Here is a 20369-nt window from a genome sequence, read left to right as displayed (position 1 = left end):
ACGTGTCTGCAGCACGATTAGACACGCATTTATATAGTTTATCAGAAAAAAAAGTTGATTTGGGTGACTTGCTCTTTAAGTTATTTGAAATGTATTTTTTGTTTAATTTGCCTGTTGCTGTCGTCACGGAAAACTATAGATATAAACTTTTTTAATAGTGAGCAGCAGATACATATTTATATTTTAATTCAGATGATTTCTTTACTCATTAATTGTATCATTTTTATTGTGTTTTACATTCATGTCTTGAATAGATAAGATTAATTTATGGTTTGAGTGAACATTGAAAACAATGCCCAAACAATCACATATTTATGACCTGCAAGAACCATTGACTTGGTTAAAGTTTGGACACCCCTGCCTTAAAAGGAATTCATGGATGTTTACATTTAAGCCCGTAAGAAATTTGACACCTTTTGGATCCCATAGATTTAGAAAACATTAAACTCTGATAGAAAACTGTCCCACAGGCAACGTTTTGTCCATTAGGCCTACGAGATTACGTAAGTTTTCTTACGGATCTCACTCTAACTGCTGGAGGAACACAACTTTAAGACAATTGTGTGCAAATATAAAGCGCTAATTGATCTCAGCGTAGGCTTTTCCCCTCAACTTTCGCAGAGACTCCGTGTTCCTGTGCGCGATTCGGTCAAAGTCTGCAAAAGCCACGCACAGAGCCACGCTGATGTTTGGAGAATCATTATTCCAGCAGACTTACCGAATTTTCTGTCGGCGAGAGCAGGTGAGGCGCAAAGGCTGGCGGCCAAAGCAGCGAAGAAGACGGGACACCATGGTGAATCCATACCGCTGCTGAATAAATCACTAATCCTCACCAAAGACTTGCGCTAAAACGGGCATGTTGGATGTTAGGGGAGCATGATGCTGCTGGAGGAAGCGAAACTGACAGGAAGAGGCAGGATTCAGGAGACAGGCGTTGTTTCAGCACCACAAACAGCTCCCAGCTTGACGGAAGAGCCCCTCCTTTTCTGACGTCAAACACACACACACATGGTGAGGAGGGTGATGCATAGAGCAAGCAACACACGGATGAGGACAGACGTAGCTGAATGATTACAGCCTAGGAAGCAAAGATATGACTCAAAAACTGTGAAACCCCAGAGAAACTGCACATTAACACGTGGTTAAACAGTTCAAAACCCTATTAGACAGTGGTGTTACTGGGGGGGGGGGGGGGGGGGGCACCTGGGGACCGGTTCCCACCCAATTGAGTCTGCCCCCCCAAATAACAATGATTTAATGAATACAAACTTAAGACAGAAAATTGAGAGCTTAAAGGAAAAGCAATGTTAATTTATTGATGTGTTTAAGTTTCCATCAAAACTCACAAAACATGAAACTTTTCAGTTTAAATCACACTTAATTGGCACATCATGGTCTTGTCTTATGGTCTTCCACCCTCTTTCCACCAGTTGCATGTTTTTGTCCAGTAGTGCGAGTACGTAGGGTGTCCAGATTCGAGCGAGAGGACCTTGGCCCCGCCTCTTTTACACCATTGATCTGCACTTTGCTGAAGTCTGCATTGGTCTGGATTTTACACACAGTTGCTGCGTGGGAATTTTGAGAAGGCATAGAAATGGCTGAAATACCCTTTCTAAAAAAAAATAAATGCATTTTAAGTGTAAGTACTGAAATATTACTTTATTATTGTGTACTTCATATAATCACAATCAAATGTTTCTCTTCATTACATATTTGTTGAAAAACTAACTGATAACAGTACCAGTGTGTTTTCAGACATGGCCACAATTAATGACTTGTTTTAAAATCAATCTGTATGCAAATAAAGACTGAAAGCCATGTAGGTATTCTTGTCACAGGCCAGCTACAGAATTACCTTGATCATGGCTAATTTTGTTGCAGAATTTAGTTGCCCTCACCCTCAAAGCTATCTCACGTGTTCCAGATGTGAAAAGTTTTGACCACGGTGATCATTATGGGCCGAATCATAAAAATGTCTGTACTTACAAACCTCCGCCACTACGAGCGATTGCCAGTCTGCCATGTTTTTCCACGCAGGATCGTCCATGTGGTTAAAACATTTCCTAGGTGCGCTGTGCGGAAACTTTGGGCCGTGCAGACCTCGCAGACGCGTCCAGCATAAACTAACCTTTAGCGTTTTTAACTTAATCTAACAACTGAAATGTCTCCCCAGTCTTTATTAGGGTTGTCACGATACTAAAATTTCAAACTCGATTCTCGATACTTGAAAAAAACTCGGTACTCGATTTCGATACTATTTCAAAACACCAATTTATTGAACAAGTTTATTCAAAAAATAACAATCCTCATTTTATATTGCAAAAATTTAATGTTAAGAATTAAGTGTATAAAGTGCTTAAACCTTTCAAGTATCAGCATTTTTTAAAACGTGCATACAAAAACTGGTGAAAGTTAACACTTTAAATCATGAATTGTCTCACTATATATACATTATTTGCAGAGTGATGTTTTGCTGCTTAAACTCTGTTTAAGGTGCATTTTTGCCATAAGATGTAATGCCATATGTTTTGTTCTGTACTTTTGAACAACTCTGTTGGTCAATAAAGGGAGAAACGAATTTCTCCACAGTAGGACAAAGGTACATCTACCGGTAATCTTAATAAAAACAGACTGGCGCACGGCAGTGACGTCATTAAAAGCGCTGGTTAGATTAGCCGCAGCTAGTCGGTTTACGCCTAGAAATCCCAGACTCGCTCCAAACGAACAGGGGAATCATGTTAATATGAACCTTTCGACATGAAGATGTTTTGGTGCAGATAATGTCTTATTTCGAGGCTGCACCATGGGTGCCCGTCCGCACCCGTTATATGGATATACACTGATGGCGATTCGCCGATGGATCTAAATACCCCGGGGAATCCAAGTAGCACCAAAGTTGTCAGCGTGAGTAAACAAACGTACTGCATGCTAGAAATTAAGTCCGGGTTGCAATAAACGGGAGTTTCCTTTAAGCACATAAGCGTGAATATACAACTACGTGTCGGACTTGGTATGCTAATTAAGTTGGGCTGTGAAGCACCTCCCAAATTCGCTGTTTATGTTTTTGTTTATTTATTTGGCAGAGAAAACTTGGATCGGAGGCAACTCGCGTGGGAAATTGCAATGTAGCCATGCGGCGTCTTCTTCTTCTGTCTGGGAGGCGGAGGCTGCTTTACTGCATCTGGCTGTCGTGCGTGTCAGTGTACTTGAAGAAGGCTGTGTATAATAGTCCATAATATCGATACCACAGGGATGGAATATCTAATTTAGATACCACTTTTAGTTTCGATTTATATCTAGGTATCAATTTTTTTGACAACACTAGTCTTTATTAGCGTCTACAAGAGTGATTCCTCACTAAATGAAACAAATCAGCTGTGTTCATGTCCCAACAGACCATACCGGCACTCTGAAGTTGCAAATGCCTTACTCCGCCCACAGACGGTGGTGGGGTCTGAGCGATATTAATTCCTGTAAAGGAACATTTGAACCCATATTGGCTCAAGAAAATCATTTAAAAACATGAAAGTTACATTGTATCCCTTTAAAAAAATGTTCTATATCAGAAGGCAACTGTTTGACCACCATATTGCAGAATGGTGACAGCTGTTAAACTGCACTTATTTTACTATCTAGTTAGAATTTTGTAAGGTCTTTATTTTGTTTATTGCCAATTTTTACTCTATTTCTTCTTTGCTTGTTTTCATTGCAGTACAGTGCCCCTGTGTTACTTGAAAGGCGCTTATAAATAAAATGTATTAACACATAAAAAATACTTTAAAAGCATAATAAAACCCTTCATATAATGCAATGGATTTTAGTTTTGATGTGCCAGTAGTGTCTTTTATTTTTCCAGTTTTACCCCATTCTGGCATGTTTTTTGTTACTCAGTGGGCAAATAGAAGCATGCATTATGTTTAACGGGATCTAGTTTTTTTTTTTTTCAAAAGTCTTACAACACTTGAAGTATTTTGCTACCAAGGATCCAAGGTTTCTAGCACAATTCTCATTGCATTTATAGCAGGATCTAGACAAGAAGATGGGGACTGTTGACAGGATTTGAGTTTGTATTTCCCCTCGAAACTTTTCAAAGCATGGCCAACTCATTCTGAGTTGAGAGATCAACTTATTTAGTCATGTCAAAAAGCTCATCTTGGGTCAGAAATACAATTTAGCTGCTGGTTGCTGCATCAGATGTCAAAAATCAATAGATCATGTGACTGGACATGTTATAAATGGGTGTTCTTTAAAACAAAGCAAATATTTTAAATTTTCTAGATTATTTCCTAGAAGAGTGAGAAAAACAACATGATCCATAGTTCCTGCTGCCTTATAAATAATGTTTTCCTGAAACCTTTGATTTAATGTCACGGTTTATAAATTGAAGTCAGAAGCGGTTCCCCTGAAGGAATGAGAAGCGGATGATAGATTGCTTGTTTGCGCCATCATTACTCTACAAACTGCTGCACATGCAAGAGGCGAGAATAAACACCCAGCTTAAGCTGATTTATTGTTTTTTTCATTGTAATTAGTAACAAAACACAGATTAAAGCGGACAAACCCATCAGGTATTTAAAAACAGATACTGACGTATACAAATTTATACATTTGACACATTTGTTTAAAAATAAAAATAAAAGAACTGTGAAGCAAAGAAACTTGGAAATTTCTATTTTTTCAACTAATTCTGTATTTGTTTACATAATGTGGAACTCATGCGTGTCTGCAAACACAGCAGCCATTTGTTTTTTATTTTTAGTAGAGGAAGTCAGAGCTCCAGAATCTCATTTAAAGTAGTCACTGAAGAAGCATGAATAACCCTGCAGGAGAAAAGAATGATGGATGATTGATTTATGAACATCTGTCCTGAAACATCAGATTCTCTGGATCTCACCTCTGGATGTCGCTGCCGTCCACAGATGAAACGGCGTGACTGTGAATCTGCTGCTGGACGGACACGGCGGCCCTTTTCAAGTCCCCTTTGCTCCGACCCGCTGATAAACAAAAGTTGTCAATTATTTTAAAAACAGAAGACAAACGCCGAGGCCGTGAATGAAAGCTTACAGTGTCTGACGACAGCCAGGACGTGTAGAACGGCCGCCAGCTCAGTCAGGCTGCTGATGACCTCGGAGTCTAGAGATGAGCTGACTTCTGACAAAAACGCCCTGAGAGAAACGTTCGTCATCAGAGATCTTTTATGTCAGTAACCAGTCAGTGCTGGTTCGGTAAGCATGGTGAAGAGTGTTTGAGGGTGTACCCGGTGACAGAGGGGGATCTGAGGACGACAGACAGGAGGATGCTGGACAACGGGGGCATATCGTTCACAGACTGTGGGACGATCACCTCCTCAGGATGGGTAATCTTTACAAAATAAACAAAAACAGCCACCGACGATGAGAATTTATTTATAAATGTCATTTAAAATAAATATCTAGTCAAACTCGAACAGAAAACCACTGACTAGGGCAGATTTGGTCTATTTATGTTAATTTGTGCACTCTGACGCAACCGATGTAGATCACTTGTGTAAGAAAATGTGAAAAACCAACGCCGCTCTATCTCCAGCCATGATATTATTGTGTTTAGTGGCTCCTATCCTCCGACCTTCTGGAGTAAGTGCCTCTTCTCCACAACGATGGCTGCAAAAACAGTAGAGAAGACCCCGCTGAGAGGAGCTTTCCCCCACGTCTGCGCCACCTGGAGGAAGTCAGTCAGACCAGGAACAGCTGACTGGCAGAGCTGAATGAGACGAGACAGAAACCAGTTATGACTAGTATTACCTCAAACAGGTCATTACTAATAAATGGTGCCCTGCCTGTTTTCCTTCTTCTGGTTCCTTCTTGAGGCGGCGTGCCAACAACTCTATAATCTTTTGGAAGATGTTGGCCACCACGCCCAGAAGGACAGCGCTGGTATCCTCCGGACTCTCCTGATCCTGGTTGATGTCGATAGGCACACAGCTGTTCACCACCTCCTTTAAAATGGGCAGCACTGCAGGGATGCACATGTAGCCCAGCTCTAAAAACACACGAGGAGTCAGAATGAAGCTTTACAGGATGATGTGCAGGCGCAAATATGTGTTCAAGGTGCTCACCTGAGAGGAGGGTTAGCGAGCACAGGTGGAGGATCTGACCCTTAAACGTGTCGTCAGCCAAACCCACGAGGAGAATGTCGCGGCACACTGAGAGAAAGCTCTGATGACAAATGTAAACAAGAAGAAATGGCCCCTTTCTGCATGAACAGGAGGCGTGTGTGTGTGTGTGTGTGTGTGTGTGTGTGTGTGTGTGTGTCAGCAGAAAAATCAATGAGGAGTCTAAATTTACTCAGCAGAATAAAAAAGAATCCCAAACACTGAGGATAACATGATAACAGCGTGTTTCATCTTAATCCAGGCTCTGAGCTGGATGAAGATCTAAGGTGGAGCGATGATTTAATCAGCATGCTGAGAAACTTCCAGCAACACCACTGATCCCAGCACCTTCACACACCATCCAGTCTGACGATCCTCCATGATTAAAGACGAGCAGCTGTGTTGGACATTGGGATTCTTTAAAAGCATCTCCATCGTGTACGTGACAGAAGGACTTCTCTGCTCTAGTGCAGGGTATCTGCAGGTTTAAGGGAGCCAAACTTAAGACTTTTTAAGACCTTTTTTTAAGGCCACTTTGACCAAATTTAAGCTATTTTTTCAAATTAAATTTAAGCTATAATTTCCAGCTGTTGCCTGGAACCGGTGCTAACCATGTCGCGAGCGTGGGATTAGCCATCCAGTTACCATTAAACGTTCACCTCCCCATGACGCAAGCTCCCACTAGCTTAACCAGCTAATGCGCTCATCTAAAAATAACTAGGGATGCACCGATGGATCGGCATTTGATCCCAATCGGCCGATAGCGCCCCTATCGGTTTTGATCGGAGTTTTCAAAATAGATCAAAGCAGACCGATCAGGTAGGGTTGTCACGGTAACCGGTGTAGTGGTAAACCCCAGTAAAAAAAAGTTGACAATAATAATAACCGTCTTGTTTTTAAAAAAACTATATTATCTCGGTGGATTACCGTGGCTGCGGTGTAGGCGCGGTGACCCTTACCAGCCACCGTATCATCTGCTAAAGTTGCCGGCGGCACATACGCACTTTGTTGTTTACAACCAAAACTTTCTTGAAGCTAAAGCTGAAATAATGGCCAAAGGAGGAGACGGCAGTGCTCAGGACATTTTTTATCCCTCAAAGAAGACAAAGTTGGAAGTACGGGCATCTTTTGGATACTTGAAGAATGCCGAGGGACAGTTGATAGAAGACGGCTATCCTGTTTGCAGCACGTGCAGAAAAAGTGTCTGTGAAAGGCAGCAACGCTTCAAATCTCATGACACATCTGCGTGACCATCACCCACAACTCTACAGTCAACGCAAGGCAAGCTAACGTTAGCGTTTTAGCTAAAATGCGTGATCCGAGGATTTGGGTTGAGGGAGAATGCAACGAGTCGCTATATAAAATGGCCGCAGCACCGCTACCTGCATATAAACCGTGTCGCGGACACCGCCATGTTGAAATGACGCTATGCATTACGGGGCTCCCAGGGGCAGATAAGAGTTGGTCTCTCTCCGAGAATAATTATGAATTTAACAATGATTACTGCCTGATGACATTTTCCCACATCTGCAAAGCTCACTGGAAGGACACAAACCGAGGACAATATTTTCCTGATATAGGGTTTATTACTCAAGTAAGGGTAAAAAAGTATCTGATTAGAAGGCTACTTGAGTACTGAGTATCATCTGATCTAATATTTTAAATGATGACATCAAACAGACATAAAATAAGAAGTTATGGGCAAATATTGGTATTTAAAGACTAAAGGGAAAAAATGTAAACAAATAAACATAATTACAAAATAACACATTTTAGGCAAAATTTAGACACAAACTGAGGACAACATTTCCTGACATACAGGGTTTATTTAATTGTGTGAAAATGTAGCACGTTTAAAAAAAAATACCGCGATAATACCGAAAACCGTGGTAATTTTGGTCACAATAACCGTGAGGTTAAATTTTCACACCGTGACAACCCTAATACAGACCATTTTAGATTAGGTTACATTTCCTTTATTCCCAGATTATGTAGTTTGTAGCACTCGTTATAATGTTGTAGAAAATTTATGACCAATCCACGTGATCGGTATCTGTGATCAGCATTCTTTGATATCGGTATCGGTGATCGGCAGCAAAAAACCTGATCGGTGCATCCCTAAAAATAACCCCTTTCCACAACCAACTGAATGAGTACGGTTGCGCTTATGCCAACATCACACACACAAAAAATGCTGAATACTAACTAGAAATTCATGAAAATTTTATAGAAATAAAATAATCTTGTTTACTGGGTCTTTGGTAATTTAAGACCTTTGAAAATTATTTAAGGATTATTTGTCATTTTTAAGGATTTTAAGGCCTTAAATTTGGAAAAGCTAATTTAAAACTTTTCAAGACTTTTTAAGGACCCGCGGACACCCTGTAGTGCCATCTCCTAATTAAACCTGGATCTCTGCAGCTGTGAGCACCTTTAGAGCTTACCTCAGTTATTCGTGCTGCTAGCTGCTGAGACTTCTCTGTGTCATTCTCGTTTAAATGCTTGAGGAAGGGCAGCACCCGGTCTGCCACCCAGCCTGCCACGCCCTCCAGAGAGAGCAGGTAGTCTCGACCTTCTGTCAGCTGGTAAAGAGAAAATGCTTCAGTTTTATTTCTGACTCTAATTTAAAAGAGGGCAGCTTGCCAGAAGAAGACAAATGTGAAAAGCACGAGGAAGAAGGTTTTCTGCAGCTTTCTCTGCAGTTTTGCTCTGATTTGACGACTTCATTAGAAAAGATGAGCATAGAGGGTTACGTTGTGCTGCAGGTGTGCGCTGAGCCGAACGTGGAACGTGAAGGCGTTTAGCGCCGTCTCAACTCCGGGGAGTTCAGGATCTTCTGTGGTGGAGCCGAGGTGTGTGTACAGCACTGACTGTCAACACACACAGAAAACACCCTGTTAGTAAACCACGTAGACTGAGAAACACACACAGCCATCAGTTGTTGCACCTTCCATTTCCCCAGAATGGTGTGGAGCTGCTTCAGAGGCCCCTGGCAGAGAGCCAGGACCTTCTCCTGCGCGGAGGTGTGGCTGAACAGGTACTCCAGGTACACCAGAGCCAGGTCCGGCTTGGCCTCCACGGTCTCCAGAATCTGCACCCGTCTGCCTTTAGCAGCTTTCTTCTAAAATAATTTTTAAAAAGACTTTAAAACTAATCAAGTTTAAATCCTGATGATCCGAGAATCAACGTTAACTGACTCCTTGTTTGGGAAGAGCCTCGCTCAGCCAATCAGTGACCAGCTCCAGGACGTCAGCAGTCTGACCCCAGCTACAGATGCAGTCCAGCAGGTGGCAGTACTGAGCCAGAGCAGCTCTAGGGTCCATCCGCCTCAGTCTGGATAAAACTCCACAGCTGGGACGAGCCCAGAAGAAGAGGTTCAGTGGGTTTGATCTGCTGACACGAAAACAACAAAGAGACCACGCGAGACTCACCTGAAGGTTGGAACAGCAGCCGGAGGCATTAGTGAGGCCATTTGTAAAAGAGGAGCGGTAGATCGTTCATCCTGAAAGAAGCATCTGTTAGTTCTGGTTTGATTTAAAGAGATAGAAAATCTAATTCAGAGCAGCTAACGCACCTTAAAAACCTGGAAGTACTTGGCCATGACGCTGCCAAACTTTGCTGTCGTGTACTTGTGAGCCTCTTCATTTTGTTTGAGCGCCTTCTCCACGCTCCTCCATAGAATGACCACCATCTCCAGCAAGCTGGACACGACGGTGGGGTCGTGCCCCGGGGGAGGGGCTTCAACCTGAATGACCCCACGTATACGGCTGCTCGGTTATGGCACAAATGACGATCAGGGCTATGTTGTTTGAGATCTCGATCATTTTTGTCTTTCTTACCGTGTTGTTCTCCTTGTTGCTGTGATTGATGTCCGTCAGGTCTCCGCCCACCTGGATGTAGCCGTTTAGCAAGCGGCGAATGGCCAACATCAGTTTTACTGAAAGAGACACGACGGTCACTAAATGTCAGTCGAACCTGAAACGTATTCCCGTTTATATCCGATCGCAGCGTGCATACTTATATTCGTGGGGGCCGTGTGTTTGTGAGCCAACTGGTAGAACTTCCTGGCAGCCATGGCGTTCATCTGGATGAGGGTGACGCACCGGCAGCACCACTCCTTCTCCGACTCGTTGACGGGGAAGAAAGAGTTGAAGAGCAGCTCCACGATGCGTTTGGAGACCGAAGGCGAGTCGATCGCCAGCCGGGCCAGCAGGTGGTCCATGTTACACACGTCCCAGAACTGGAAATCCGTACAAAGCGGGAATTTAGTTGAATTCCACTTACACTGGTCACAAAAAAAAACATTATCTGATTGAGTTTAAATCATTTGTTTGGTTCTTTAAGCGTTCTGGATCTGTTACCTTGGCAGCACGAGCTGCTTTCACCTTGATGAGCATGTCGAGGAAAGCTGAGCGGACCTTCTCCGAGTTGTCGTGGAGGCTGTACTTCAGGTTGGGAAGGAGCTTCTCCAGGAGCGCGTGGCTCAGAGGGTTGTCCAGGACGAGAGTCAGACACTGGAGACAAAATAAAATAAACATAGAGCTCATCCAAGGTTCAACACAAACCCCTAAATGACATTGCTTTTGAATGTTTGCACATTTGTTGTGATTTGTTTATCAGTGAGTTTCAGATTATTTAAAACCTGAACATTTTTAAGATAAACACATCCACCGGCTCTGATTTCCGGGGTTTTCACACGTCACACGAGTCTCAGATGAACGTCATCTACCTTAAAGACCGAGCAGCGGACATCCGGTGAGCTGCAGTCGGCGGCGAGCTCCATCAACAGCTTCTTTATAAAGTCTAAGATGACGCCAGGAGGGAGGAGCTCCCAGCACTTAGCCAGGATCTTACAGACGCCCAGGATGGCGTTGGAGCGTACGGTGGGGTGAGGGTCATCAAGGAGGCTCTGGAGAGGACGCAGACTGTTACTCTGATACCATATCCCTCCACGAGTCTCTTAGAGAATCCCTACCATTGCTGTGTCCAGCTGTTTCTGGATGTTTGTGTCTATTTCCGTGTTGGTTTGGTCTGGGTCGTGGATCGGGAAGGCCTCGGTGAAAAGCAAGGTGGCGTTTGCGCGTACCTCAAAGTTTGGAACCTGAACAAATCAAGCAGACGTCAGAAAACAAACTCACCTTAAATCAGTACAAACTGTGTTTATGTCGGCATACGCTCAGAGCTTTCCAGAGTATCGGCTTGTACAGATCAAACAGCATCTTGTCCACGCTGTGGCAGCCCTTCCTGGAGTGAAAGTAGCTCATAATCTACAAGAACGAACAGAAAGTTAGACGTGAATGAGGGTTAAGCGTTTAAAAAGCTTATTTAACATCCTACCTGTCGGACTTTGGAGTGAACAGGAGATGCTCGATGGAGAACGATGGCGTTCTGCATAAAGTCCTGAATGCAGGAGTTCTCGATCTTTTCCAGGAAGGCCCCGCTAGCTTTCTTCCAAGCTCTGAAGTAGATCTCTGAAATCTGAGAGATCATGCCTCTGGAAAAAAGGGGAAAATCAGACGAAATCGAAGTAGATTGTAAACCCAATAGAAGCTGAGACTAACTTAGGCTTCATACTTGTTGTAAAACTGGAGCTGGTTCTTGATGGTTCCATGAATAACCCAGATGAAATCCACATTCCAGCTGAAAAGAAACACAAGGAATCGCTTTCCCTGTGAAGATAAACACATCATCAGGACAGATCATGGACAGAGGCAGGCGACCCTAATCCGCTCGACTCACGTCGTCGTTTCTGATGTACGTAGGATGCTGGACGCACTGGAGCAGCAGGTCGGTGAGCTGCTTGTTGTCCAACTCGTAATCCAGAGTCAGGAGCACTTTGTGGAGACTCCACACTCGCTGGATCTCAGCCCCCTGAAAACAAAAACGAGCTGCAAATGAAATCAGGTCTCAGGAGGAATGGGAAATGTGAAAGCAGGATGAACGAACCGGTTTCTGTAAGGTGAAGCTCTTCTGCAGAGAGATGAGAAAGGTCACATGGCCAAACTTCTCTCTCTCCTGCAGCCCTTTCTTCCACCACGCCTCAAACAGAGTTTGTATGTGGAGCTGCAAATGAGCTTGCGACTCGGGGAGTGACACCAAAACATCTGATAGGAGAGACAAAACAAAAACCCCAGAAAGATGGAGCTAATGTTGATTCAACTGGATTTAGGATTATCTAAGCGCGATCGGGGGGGGAGATGTTTCTTAAAACTCCCAATTAATTTGTTAAATCTGAATATGTTAGACTGGATTAAGTTTTTAAAAACACTCACCATGAAGCCTGTGGGCAATCTGCAAAAGTGCGTCGTAGGTGTCACCGTCTTGTAAAACCTTCAGGGACGTCGTAGCCACTAACGTCACACCGTCCACAACAGCTACGACTTGTTTCTGTAGGAAAGGTTTTGGGGAAAATATCTAAAACTAAGATCTCCCCAAAAGGTTTTTCACACTCTATAGCCATAGCTTCCTAGATCAAAGCCTGCTATCAGGAATCTCCTGCTACGACTGAACAGACTCACGGGATCCGGAGCCGACTCCTGCTGCATGTGCTCCTCCCAGCGCTGTGGAGGTAACTCCAGCAAGACGTCCTGCAGGAGGGTCTCCAGCCTCCTCCACAGAGCCAGCCTCTGCTCTCTGGACATCTCCTGCACCACCTCCTCCACATCAAAGGGCTCCGTTTTGTCCTTCTGCTCAGAAAGACGCACAGATTTATTATCTCAGCCACAGATTTCCTGGAAGCACATACCCAGAAAGCCTCCATGTTTACAAAAAGCGTCCCCGCCTTGGCCTGATGTTGTATTAAAGATCGTTGGAGGTATTTAATTTCATCAAAATATTTGAATATTTTGAGACTTAAAGACACAATATTTTAAAACTAATAACTAAATGAACTGCAGATAAATGGACGTTCAAGCTCCTTCGTTTATTAAGACCCTGTTTACCAAATGATGTACTTTGGTCCCTGGATGGAGGCTTATCTCCTCTTTATCCCATTGAACGAGCTCAGAATTTGGTTTGTGAGGAGGACATCATCATTTTTGCCCAAATAAAAACTTTCCTTTATTGGCGTAAACTCAGATGAACCGGATTCATCCCCCTAACAAAGCCCCAACGGACCCAGGCTACTGCAGATGTCTCATTTTGTATCAAATAGAAATCAATTGTGTGTATTATGGGATGTTGTGCAACAAAAATGCAAATAAGGTAGGACTTTAAATCCAATTAGACGACAATAATTTGTAGTTTTACTGTGAAAAATCAATAAAAACACACTTAACACTAGAAATGTCTATTTAATTTCGCTATTTTAAATTATACAATTTTTAAAATAAAAAAACAGGTTTTTTTTCAACTAAAGCAACTTTTATGCGTTTGTTTCTTGCGTCTATGTCCAGAATTTAACTTATTATTTTAATAATTCTTATAACACGAGTCATGAAATCGCCGAGCAAACAAAACACCATCTTTGTTAATGAACAGTAGCTACTTACATGAAGCTGAATAAAACGAAGGAAGTCCTCCACGTTTTCCTTGCAGACGCCGTCTAAAAACGCTTCTCGCTTGGACATGATTCCTGGTTCCAAAGTGACCCAAAACGTAGAAGAAAGTCCAGAAACATTAGTTTCTGCTTCCAGCAGATTCTATTACTATACCAAAACCAAAACAAACATGGCTGCCCGTGAAACGTTAGCAAAAAATGCTTTTTACTCATTTAAAACACCACACTTATCAAAAATCGTCGAAAAAAGTAATACAATGATGAAAAACGAGGAATAAAACCCATTCACGCGATCGATTACCTTTTAATTAATGTTTTCAGGATTCACGACAGGGATATGGCATTCTACTGCCGCAGCTGCATACCCGCGCAAATTTGGATGGAAAGTTTACGTGCTGACGTTAAAACGTTCCTGACGCTGCCTTCGCTACTGTCCCGACAACACTAACCACTTGATGGCGACAAAACACCACAAATAAAACCTCTGTCTGTATGACATCTGTGATGGTCTTCACCACAGACATCATAGACGCCCCGTGGACTGGAGAAGGCTGTGGGTTTGAGTCCTAAGTGGCCCCAAAACTATGTCAGCAAATAGAAAGGTAAGCGCAAAAATTTGAGTTAGTTGGTGTTTGTGTTGATGCTGATTTATGGAGCTAACCCTCCCTCTACAGCTCTGACAGAACCCTGCCCTCCTCTCCCAATGATTGGACAGGAATTCGAGAAACGTGATTGGTAGCTAAGACTCATGCTCTCATTGGTTCCACCCAAGTTCCTCCCACTGACGCTAGAATAGAGACAAAAAGATCTGCTGTAGATTTGAGGTTTGTACCTGTATAATGAAATGTGTGTTTTGAGAGTTTTGATTTCAAACTTGTACCTTGATTTTTTTCAATTTGGAAGTCTGCTAGTTACAAAACGAAAGTTTCATGTTTCTGAATGAATGTTTGATGTTACAAAATGAGTAGTAAATGTACAAAATAAAAGTTTGATTTTACAAAATAAAAAAGACATGTACAAAATGAAAATTTCCTGTTACAAAACAAGAAATACAAGTACAAATTGAGAATTACAAGTTAGAAAACTAAAGTTACAAGTTACAAATCCAAAGTTACATGTGATGAAGTTCGAAGTTACAAAACTTGGTACAAGTTACGCTGAATATTGTCCCAATCCTAGCTCCATACTGATTGTAGATGCAGCCACCTCCATTCCACACATGGAGACATGACTTGACGTGGATGCAGAGGATGGACGGGCGGGTGGATGCCTCCCTTCCTGATTAATATCCGACTGAAGTAGCAATGCATTCAAATTATTGTTTTTAATTTAGCTGTTTTTTATTTGTAATTGTATGTTGCCCGCAGGCATCTATTGTCCTATTTGTATAGCACCTTCTTAGGGTTGTAAAAATAAATAAACACTATTGAAAACAGATCACTTGAGATTACTATTGACCTTTCTAACCTACCAGTTGGTGTTTCATATTTGTATTTATATTATTAAATTATATTCATATTTCTAATTAACAGGTCATACCACATGTCTGGCTTGTGAAAATGCATCATAAATGTGTTTTAGTTGGGTATGCACCTTCCTCAGTAGATACAAATCCACTAGGGGTGAATGGGGACCCATCCAAGATGGCGGCCAGCTGCTACGCTAGCTCCAATAGACAGCACCAGTCCACGGGGCGTCTATGTATAATGTCTATGGTCCTCACAAATACCATTTATACATGGTTTATACGTTTTTTGACTGGAAGAAATTTTTAATATCTGTCCAAGAAATATTCAAAAAGATAGAATTTTCCAAACAAAACTATTTATTCATCAAAATTCCCGATGCATTAGGTGATTTAAAATCATAACATTTGACAAAAAAAATAAGAAAAACTCACATCGTGGGTTTTTAAGGCACAGGGTAGGTGAAGAAAAAATATATCAAAAGTTCCAACAACCTATTACATTGCATGGCAAAACATATACAAGCACAAATACATAGAACAGATGCATCATTATTCTGTCAGCCTGATAATAAAATGCAGCCTTTATCTTTGTTTAAACTTCACTTTGTTTGCATGACTCACATTTGGTTTGACAATCAAGCCCTTATTCAAGTATCCATTGTCACGTCTGTAGGGTACACACTTTTTGTTGCCCTATTCAGTGTCTGAGAAGATTCTCAGAACCACAAAAATTGTACAAATCTCCTAAAACTAAGAGAGAACATGTCAGATTTTGCATATGTGCATTCCTTGTTTTTAAACTGGCATAGGAGGTAAAAATAATCAAATCACACTCAGCAGAACAGAAAAAAATACATAGACATACAAAAAAACCTGCTACTTAAAACTACTTTGCAACTGTTTCTGCTTATTTGGTTGGTTTTCACAAACACCAAAACCAGAATTGTAAATTTTTTTTGTAAATAGAAACATAAAAATAAATAGTTAAAATAATTTGGACAAGTGTCTATAAAACCTCCCTTAGGGAAATAATGCCATGAAAACCCCTGCAACTTGTTGAAACTATATATACAATTTATAAATTAACATATTGATATTTACATGAAACACTGCGATGGACTGGCTCTCCGTCCGGGGTGTACCCCGCCTGATTGCCCATTGACCGCTGGAGATAGGCACCCCCCCCCCCCCCCCCCCCCCCCCCCAACGACACTACGTGGACAAAGCGGGTCCAGACAATGGATGGATGGATGGATGGATTTACATGAAACACTGAAGAAAAGACAAGGCAGGTAGTAGGTTTCAACACTTTATAAAACAATGTCTCCAATTCATAAATATGAACTCAAAACAAAAAAAGTTCTCACATGCTGAATTTAAACTTGCAAATTAAACAACATAAATGAAGAAAGCAGTTGTCCAAGGTTGTTATTTTGGATCAGAAAAGGTGTTTTCACAATGTTACGAGAGACTCGTGACTTCTTCTAAAGCTTTGAGATGACAAACCATCTTCACTTAAGTCATACCTGCAATAAAAGACGCGAAGAAAACGTTAAAGAGCAAAAAACAATAAAACCAAACTGTATAAATTATTCTTTGTTAGAAATACGTATTAACGAAGAACACAAAAAGGATATTTACCATTGTGTTAAACCTTTCGATATATCATCGCTGCTTAAATCTACCAGCACCTAAAAATTTGGCAAAGAAAGAAATCTTATTTTTAAAATCTTGACAAGCTAAAAACAAAAAGGTTGTTAAAATTGGGGTCTGTAGCATTGTCATCAATGAAAGGAGGGGGAAACTTTGATATATGAACAGCTATAGCTCTCACCCCTGGTCCCTCTCCTCTTCTGGAAGGACTTGAAAGTCATGCCTTATACTAAGCAAAAATAGCCTAGTAGCGCTAATGTACAAGTAATGTTTTTGATATGTTCCTGCTCAGACAAACTTAATTCTAAAGCCAGATTTATACTCTTCTGTTATCTCGGGAGCAGAGTCATGCACATGCATTGATGGAGATGTTTTCGTTTCAGACTTCTCCATTGCCTGGGGAGTGTTGCAACTTGCAAAGCAATTCCTTGACAGGACAACAGAGGGCGTAGTGCTTTTCTGGTGGAGTTCATCCATCATTGCAGTCACTCTCTGGTCAATGAGTATTTACTATTGTATATTTGCATTTATATACTGAGCTTAAGTCACGCCCATCTACTTCTGGCTCATGGGTCCCTGAAAATAAGAAAAAATAAATATGTCGTGTCTACAACTAGGGGGCAGTAGAGGACAAGAGAAGTAGGTAAAGAGAGAAGAAGTGCATGATACAGAGGGTGTTTCTCCATGTCAAGGCGTCTGGCCAGGCCAGACACCTTGCTTAAGAGGACACTGTCCTTCCCTGGTAAAAGAAAACAGTTAAAAGGAACAGACTTACATCAGATGACAGCGGTTTCCGTGGCGGTCACGTCACGTGACACGTGAGATAACGTTATATTTTATACGTTTAAGTTTCAAAATAAATGTATAACGAGCTTTCTACTTTTTAAATTGTGTATATATTGGTTAAATTAAATATGTAAGCGAGTTACTACCTGCTAGCCACCAAAGCTGCAACTACTAAGCAACAAACCAATCATAGCTAACTGCTTTGGATAAAAAAATATATTTTAGATATCAGCCCAATAGCTACAATTAGTTGACTTACATTTAAACTTGAAATTTGCCCCTGAAATAGCTGTCGTCTCCTGATTTACCATCCTTTTGAAAATACAGTATTCTGGGAATTTTTTACTAAGGCTAGGCCGTGTATCCTTGCTCAGCTAGCTAAACGGCTAACAAACAGAGAACAGATGCCTCGGTAGAACATTGGAACATGCCTTGACGGTTCCTGATGACTTATCTGCTAGGCAACCGGGGCGGAACAAGACATCAAGGCAAAGTTCCTTGACATTGAGAAACACCCAGAGTTAAGATGGATGCCTGATACTGCTGCACGTGATGCAGATCCAAATAAAGCTTGAAAAAGAAATTCTTGCCTACTCGTCATACTTTCTAATACAACTGTGGACCATAACAGAATGCAAATCAACGGGGCTATAAAAGCTATTTTCTCATCCCCTTTGCTATGAGCCATGGATTTTACATATTATGTCTGTGATTTTAAAGACACATTTTGATGACAAAAGAGCGCTTATTTTTGAATGGCGGTAAGTTATTTTAGGTTTAGTGTGAAAAGACGTGTAGGACCACAAATGCGTCTCACCATATTGACGTCATCGAACCAGACACGGAAAAGAAAATGGCGGTTAGTTTTGCGAGCTTTCAATCTTTCTTCCAGATTTCGAAGATTTACAAGGAGCATTAAATGTGGATAAAACCACTATAAATCTGGCCAAGTGGTAAGTAGCAGCTCCGCTGGGGGAGAAGAGATTCTGTGGTGACGTCATATATGCAATGTCTGATTTGTAGTGATTTTATTTACAAATTTTTACAAGCTAACAAATCTCAAAGTACATGACAGACACAGTCGAAACTCACATCATTTCTAAAACTTTTATAAAATCTGCATCTGTTACCTTTCCTAAAAGACCTTTGTGTTTGGACAGGATGCTCCCTCCATTCTTCACAGCAACATCCAGAGTTCTTCTGTGGAGCTCCACCATTGAGACGCTAAACTCAACCCTGCAAACACAAATGCTCCATCATGTTTATGTTTATGTATTTAGCAGACGCTTTTGTCCAAAGCAACTTACAAGTGATAATCAGCATATTGCCCTTGAGGCTAACAACAACAATAACAACAACATTGACATCAGTCATGGAGAGTAGGGAACAAAGGAGTGGACAGTAGAGAGGGGGAGCGGGTGCAGGCAAGGTGCTAGTTAAGAAGATGCTCTCTGAAGAGCAGGGTCTTCAGGAGTTTCTTGAAAATTGGAAAGGAAGCCCCATAGTGCTAGGTTGGTCATTCCACATTCGTGGAACGATGCATGAGAAGAGTCTGGATTGTCCTGAGCGTGCTGTAGGCACTGCTAGCCGACGATCCTGTGATGACTGGAGCGGCCGGGCTGAGATGTAAGCCTTTGCAAGAGGATTCAGGTAGATGGGAGCCGTACCATCTCGGACTTTGTATGCTAGTGTTAGCAATTTGAATTTGATGCGTGCTGCTAGTGATAGCCAGTGGAGCTCAATGAACAGAGGGGTGACGTATGCTCTTTTTGGCTGATTGAAGACCAGACGCGCTGCTGCGTTCTGGACCATTTGAAGAGGTCTCACAGTACAGCCTGGAAGACCAGTTAGAAGGGCATTGCCGTAATCGAGGCGGGAGATGACAGTAGATTGCACCAGGAGCTGGGTGGCATGTTGTGTTAGGTATGGTCTGATCTTTCGTATGTTATACAGCGCAAAGCGGCATGAACGAGCAACAGATGCAACATGATCTTTAAAGGTCAGGTGTTCATCAATCACAACACCCAGATTTCGAACTGCCTTTGAAGGAGCCAGAGATAGGAAGTCATTTTGGATTGAGATATTGTGCTGTATGGATGGTTTTGCTGGGATGACAAGTAACTCAGTTTTAGAGAGGTTGAGTTGGAGATGGTGGGATTTCATCCATTTTGATATGTCAGAGAGACAAGTTTGATATTCGTGCAGAGACAGTTTGGTCGTCCGGTGGAAATGACAGATAGACCTGGGTGTCGTCTGCATAGCAGTGGTAGGAGAAGCCATGTGATCGAATGATCTCACCCAGGGAGGTGGTGTTTATGGCAAAGAGAAGAGGTCCTAGTACTGAGCCCTGGGGGACTCCTGTGCCAAGATGGTGCATGGTAGAGGATTGTCCAAGCTAAGATACACTGAATGATCGTCCTGTGAGGTACGATTCAAACCAGGCATGTGCTTCCTCTGTGATGCCCATGCTAGAGAGTGTGGACAACAGGAAGCCATGGTTGACAGTGTCAAATGCAGCCGATAAGTCGAGCAGGATACGCACTGAGGATTTGCCTGTCGCTCTAGCTTCTTTTAAGGATTCAGTCACTGCTAACAGAGCAGTTTCAGTGGAGTGGCCCTTTTTGAACCCAGATTGGTAAGGGTCAAGCAGACAGTTTTGTGAGCGGTATTCTGTGATCTACTTGAAAGCCACCCTTTCAATGATTTTGGACAGAAAATGGAGGAGCGAGATAGGTCGGTAGTTCTCCACATGATTTGGAGGAAGAGATGTTTTTTTTTAGCAGCGGTTTAACCTGAGCATCATGACACATTGAATAATTTCCCATGCTTCTAAT

At 42.0% G+C, this 20369-nt stretch overlaps 3 protein-coding genes across 7 annotated transcripts in view; all 3 read right to left on the bottom strand.

Moving 5' to 3' along the window:
• Positions 1-948, bottom strand: part of ptprn2 (protein tyrosine phosphatase receptor type N2) — a 183420-nt gene extending 182472 nt beyond the window's left edge. Inside the window, exon 1 of the mRNA XM_015954635.3 lies at positions 719-948. Coding sequence (XP_015810121.3) covers positions 719-803 — 85 coding nt within the window. The 5' untranslated portion in view covers positions 804-948. The remainder of the gene's footprint in view (positions 1-718) is intronic.
• A 3689-nt stretch (positions 949-4637) lies between these two features.
• ncapg2 (non-SMC condensin II complex, subunit G2) lies at positions 4638-14014 on the bottom strand. The gene is made up of 27 exons (XM_015954636.3): positions 13930-14014; positions 13621-13703; positions 12649-12816; positions 12403-12517; positions 12077-12234; positions 11870-12001; positions 11705-11799; positions 11468-11624; positions 11305-11397; positions 11106-11231; positions 10860-11039; positions 10492-10644; positions 10148-10370; positions 9970-10067; positions 9705-9875; positions 9562-9632; positions 9328-9481; positions 9078-9251; positions 8884-9000; positions 8575-8712; positions 6095-6194; positions 5816-6018; positions 5605-5739; positions 5258-5361; positions 5065-5165; positions 4895-4994; positions 4638-4820 (listed from the first exon to the last, which is right to left on the bottom strand). Exons 2-27 carry the CDS (start codon positions 13696-13698, stop codon positions 4769-4771), a joined length of 3396 nt encoding a protein of 1131 aa, XP_015810122.3. The 5' UTR covers positions 13699-13703; positions 13930-14014; the 3' UTR covers positions 4638-4768.
• A 2378-nt stretch (positions 14015-16392) lies between these two features.
• esyt2b (extended synaptotagmin-like protein 2b) overlaps positions 16393-20369 on the bottom strand; it is a 68762-nt gene continuing 64785 nt past the window's right edge. For all 5 annotated transcript variants that reach the window (XM_015954640.3, XM_015954642.3, XM_015954641.3 and 2 more), the window contains 3 exons: positions 18666-18771; positions 16738-16787; positions 16393-16622 (listed from right to left, as the gene is read on the bottom strand). In XM_015954640.3, coding sequence (XP_015810126.3) covers positions 16550-16622; positions 16738-16787; positions 18666-18771 — 229 coding nt within the window. In that variant the 3' untranslated portion in view covers positions 16393-16549. The remainder of the gene's footprint in view (positions 16623-16737; positions 16788-18665; positions 18772-20369) is intronic.

This window comes from Nothobranchius furzeri, chromosome 7 (genome assembly GCF_043380555.1).
Source record: "Nothobranchius furzeri strain GRZ-AD chromosome 7, NfurGRZ-RIMD1, whole genome shotgun sequence".
NCBI lineage: Eukaryota > Metazoa > Chordata > Actinopteri > Cyprinodontiformes > Nothobranchiidae > Nothobranchius > Nothobranchius furzeri.
The sequence above is the reverse complement of the archived record's forward strand: the minus strand, read 5'-3'. Positions and strand labels throughout refer to the sequence as shown.

Bases quoted from the DNA above. Each gene is read 5' to 3' on its own strand.
- ncapg2 (XM_015954636.3), bottom strand. From the start codon at position 13,698: ATGTCCAAGCGAGAAGCGTTTTTAGACGGCGTCTGCAAGGAAAACGTG. The intron at 9,482-9,561 runs GTGAGTCTCGCG...GGCTCGTCCCAG, and splicing joins GCTGCTGTTCCAACCTTCAG to CTGTGGAGTTTTATCCAGAC. The intron at 9,252-9,327 runs GTCAGTTAACGT...AAATTATTTTAG, and splicing joins AGGCTCTTCCCAAACAAGGA to AAGAAAGCTGCTAAAGGCAG.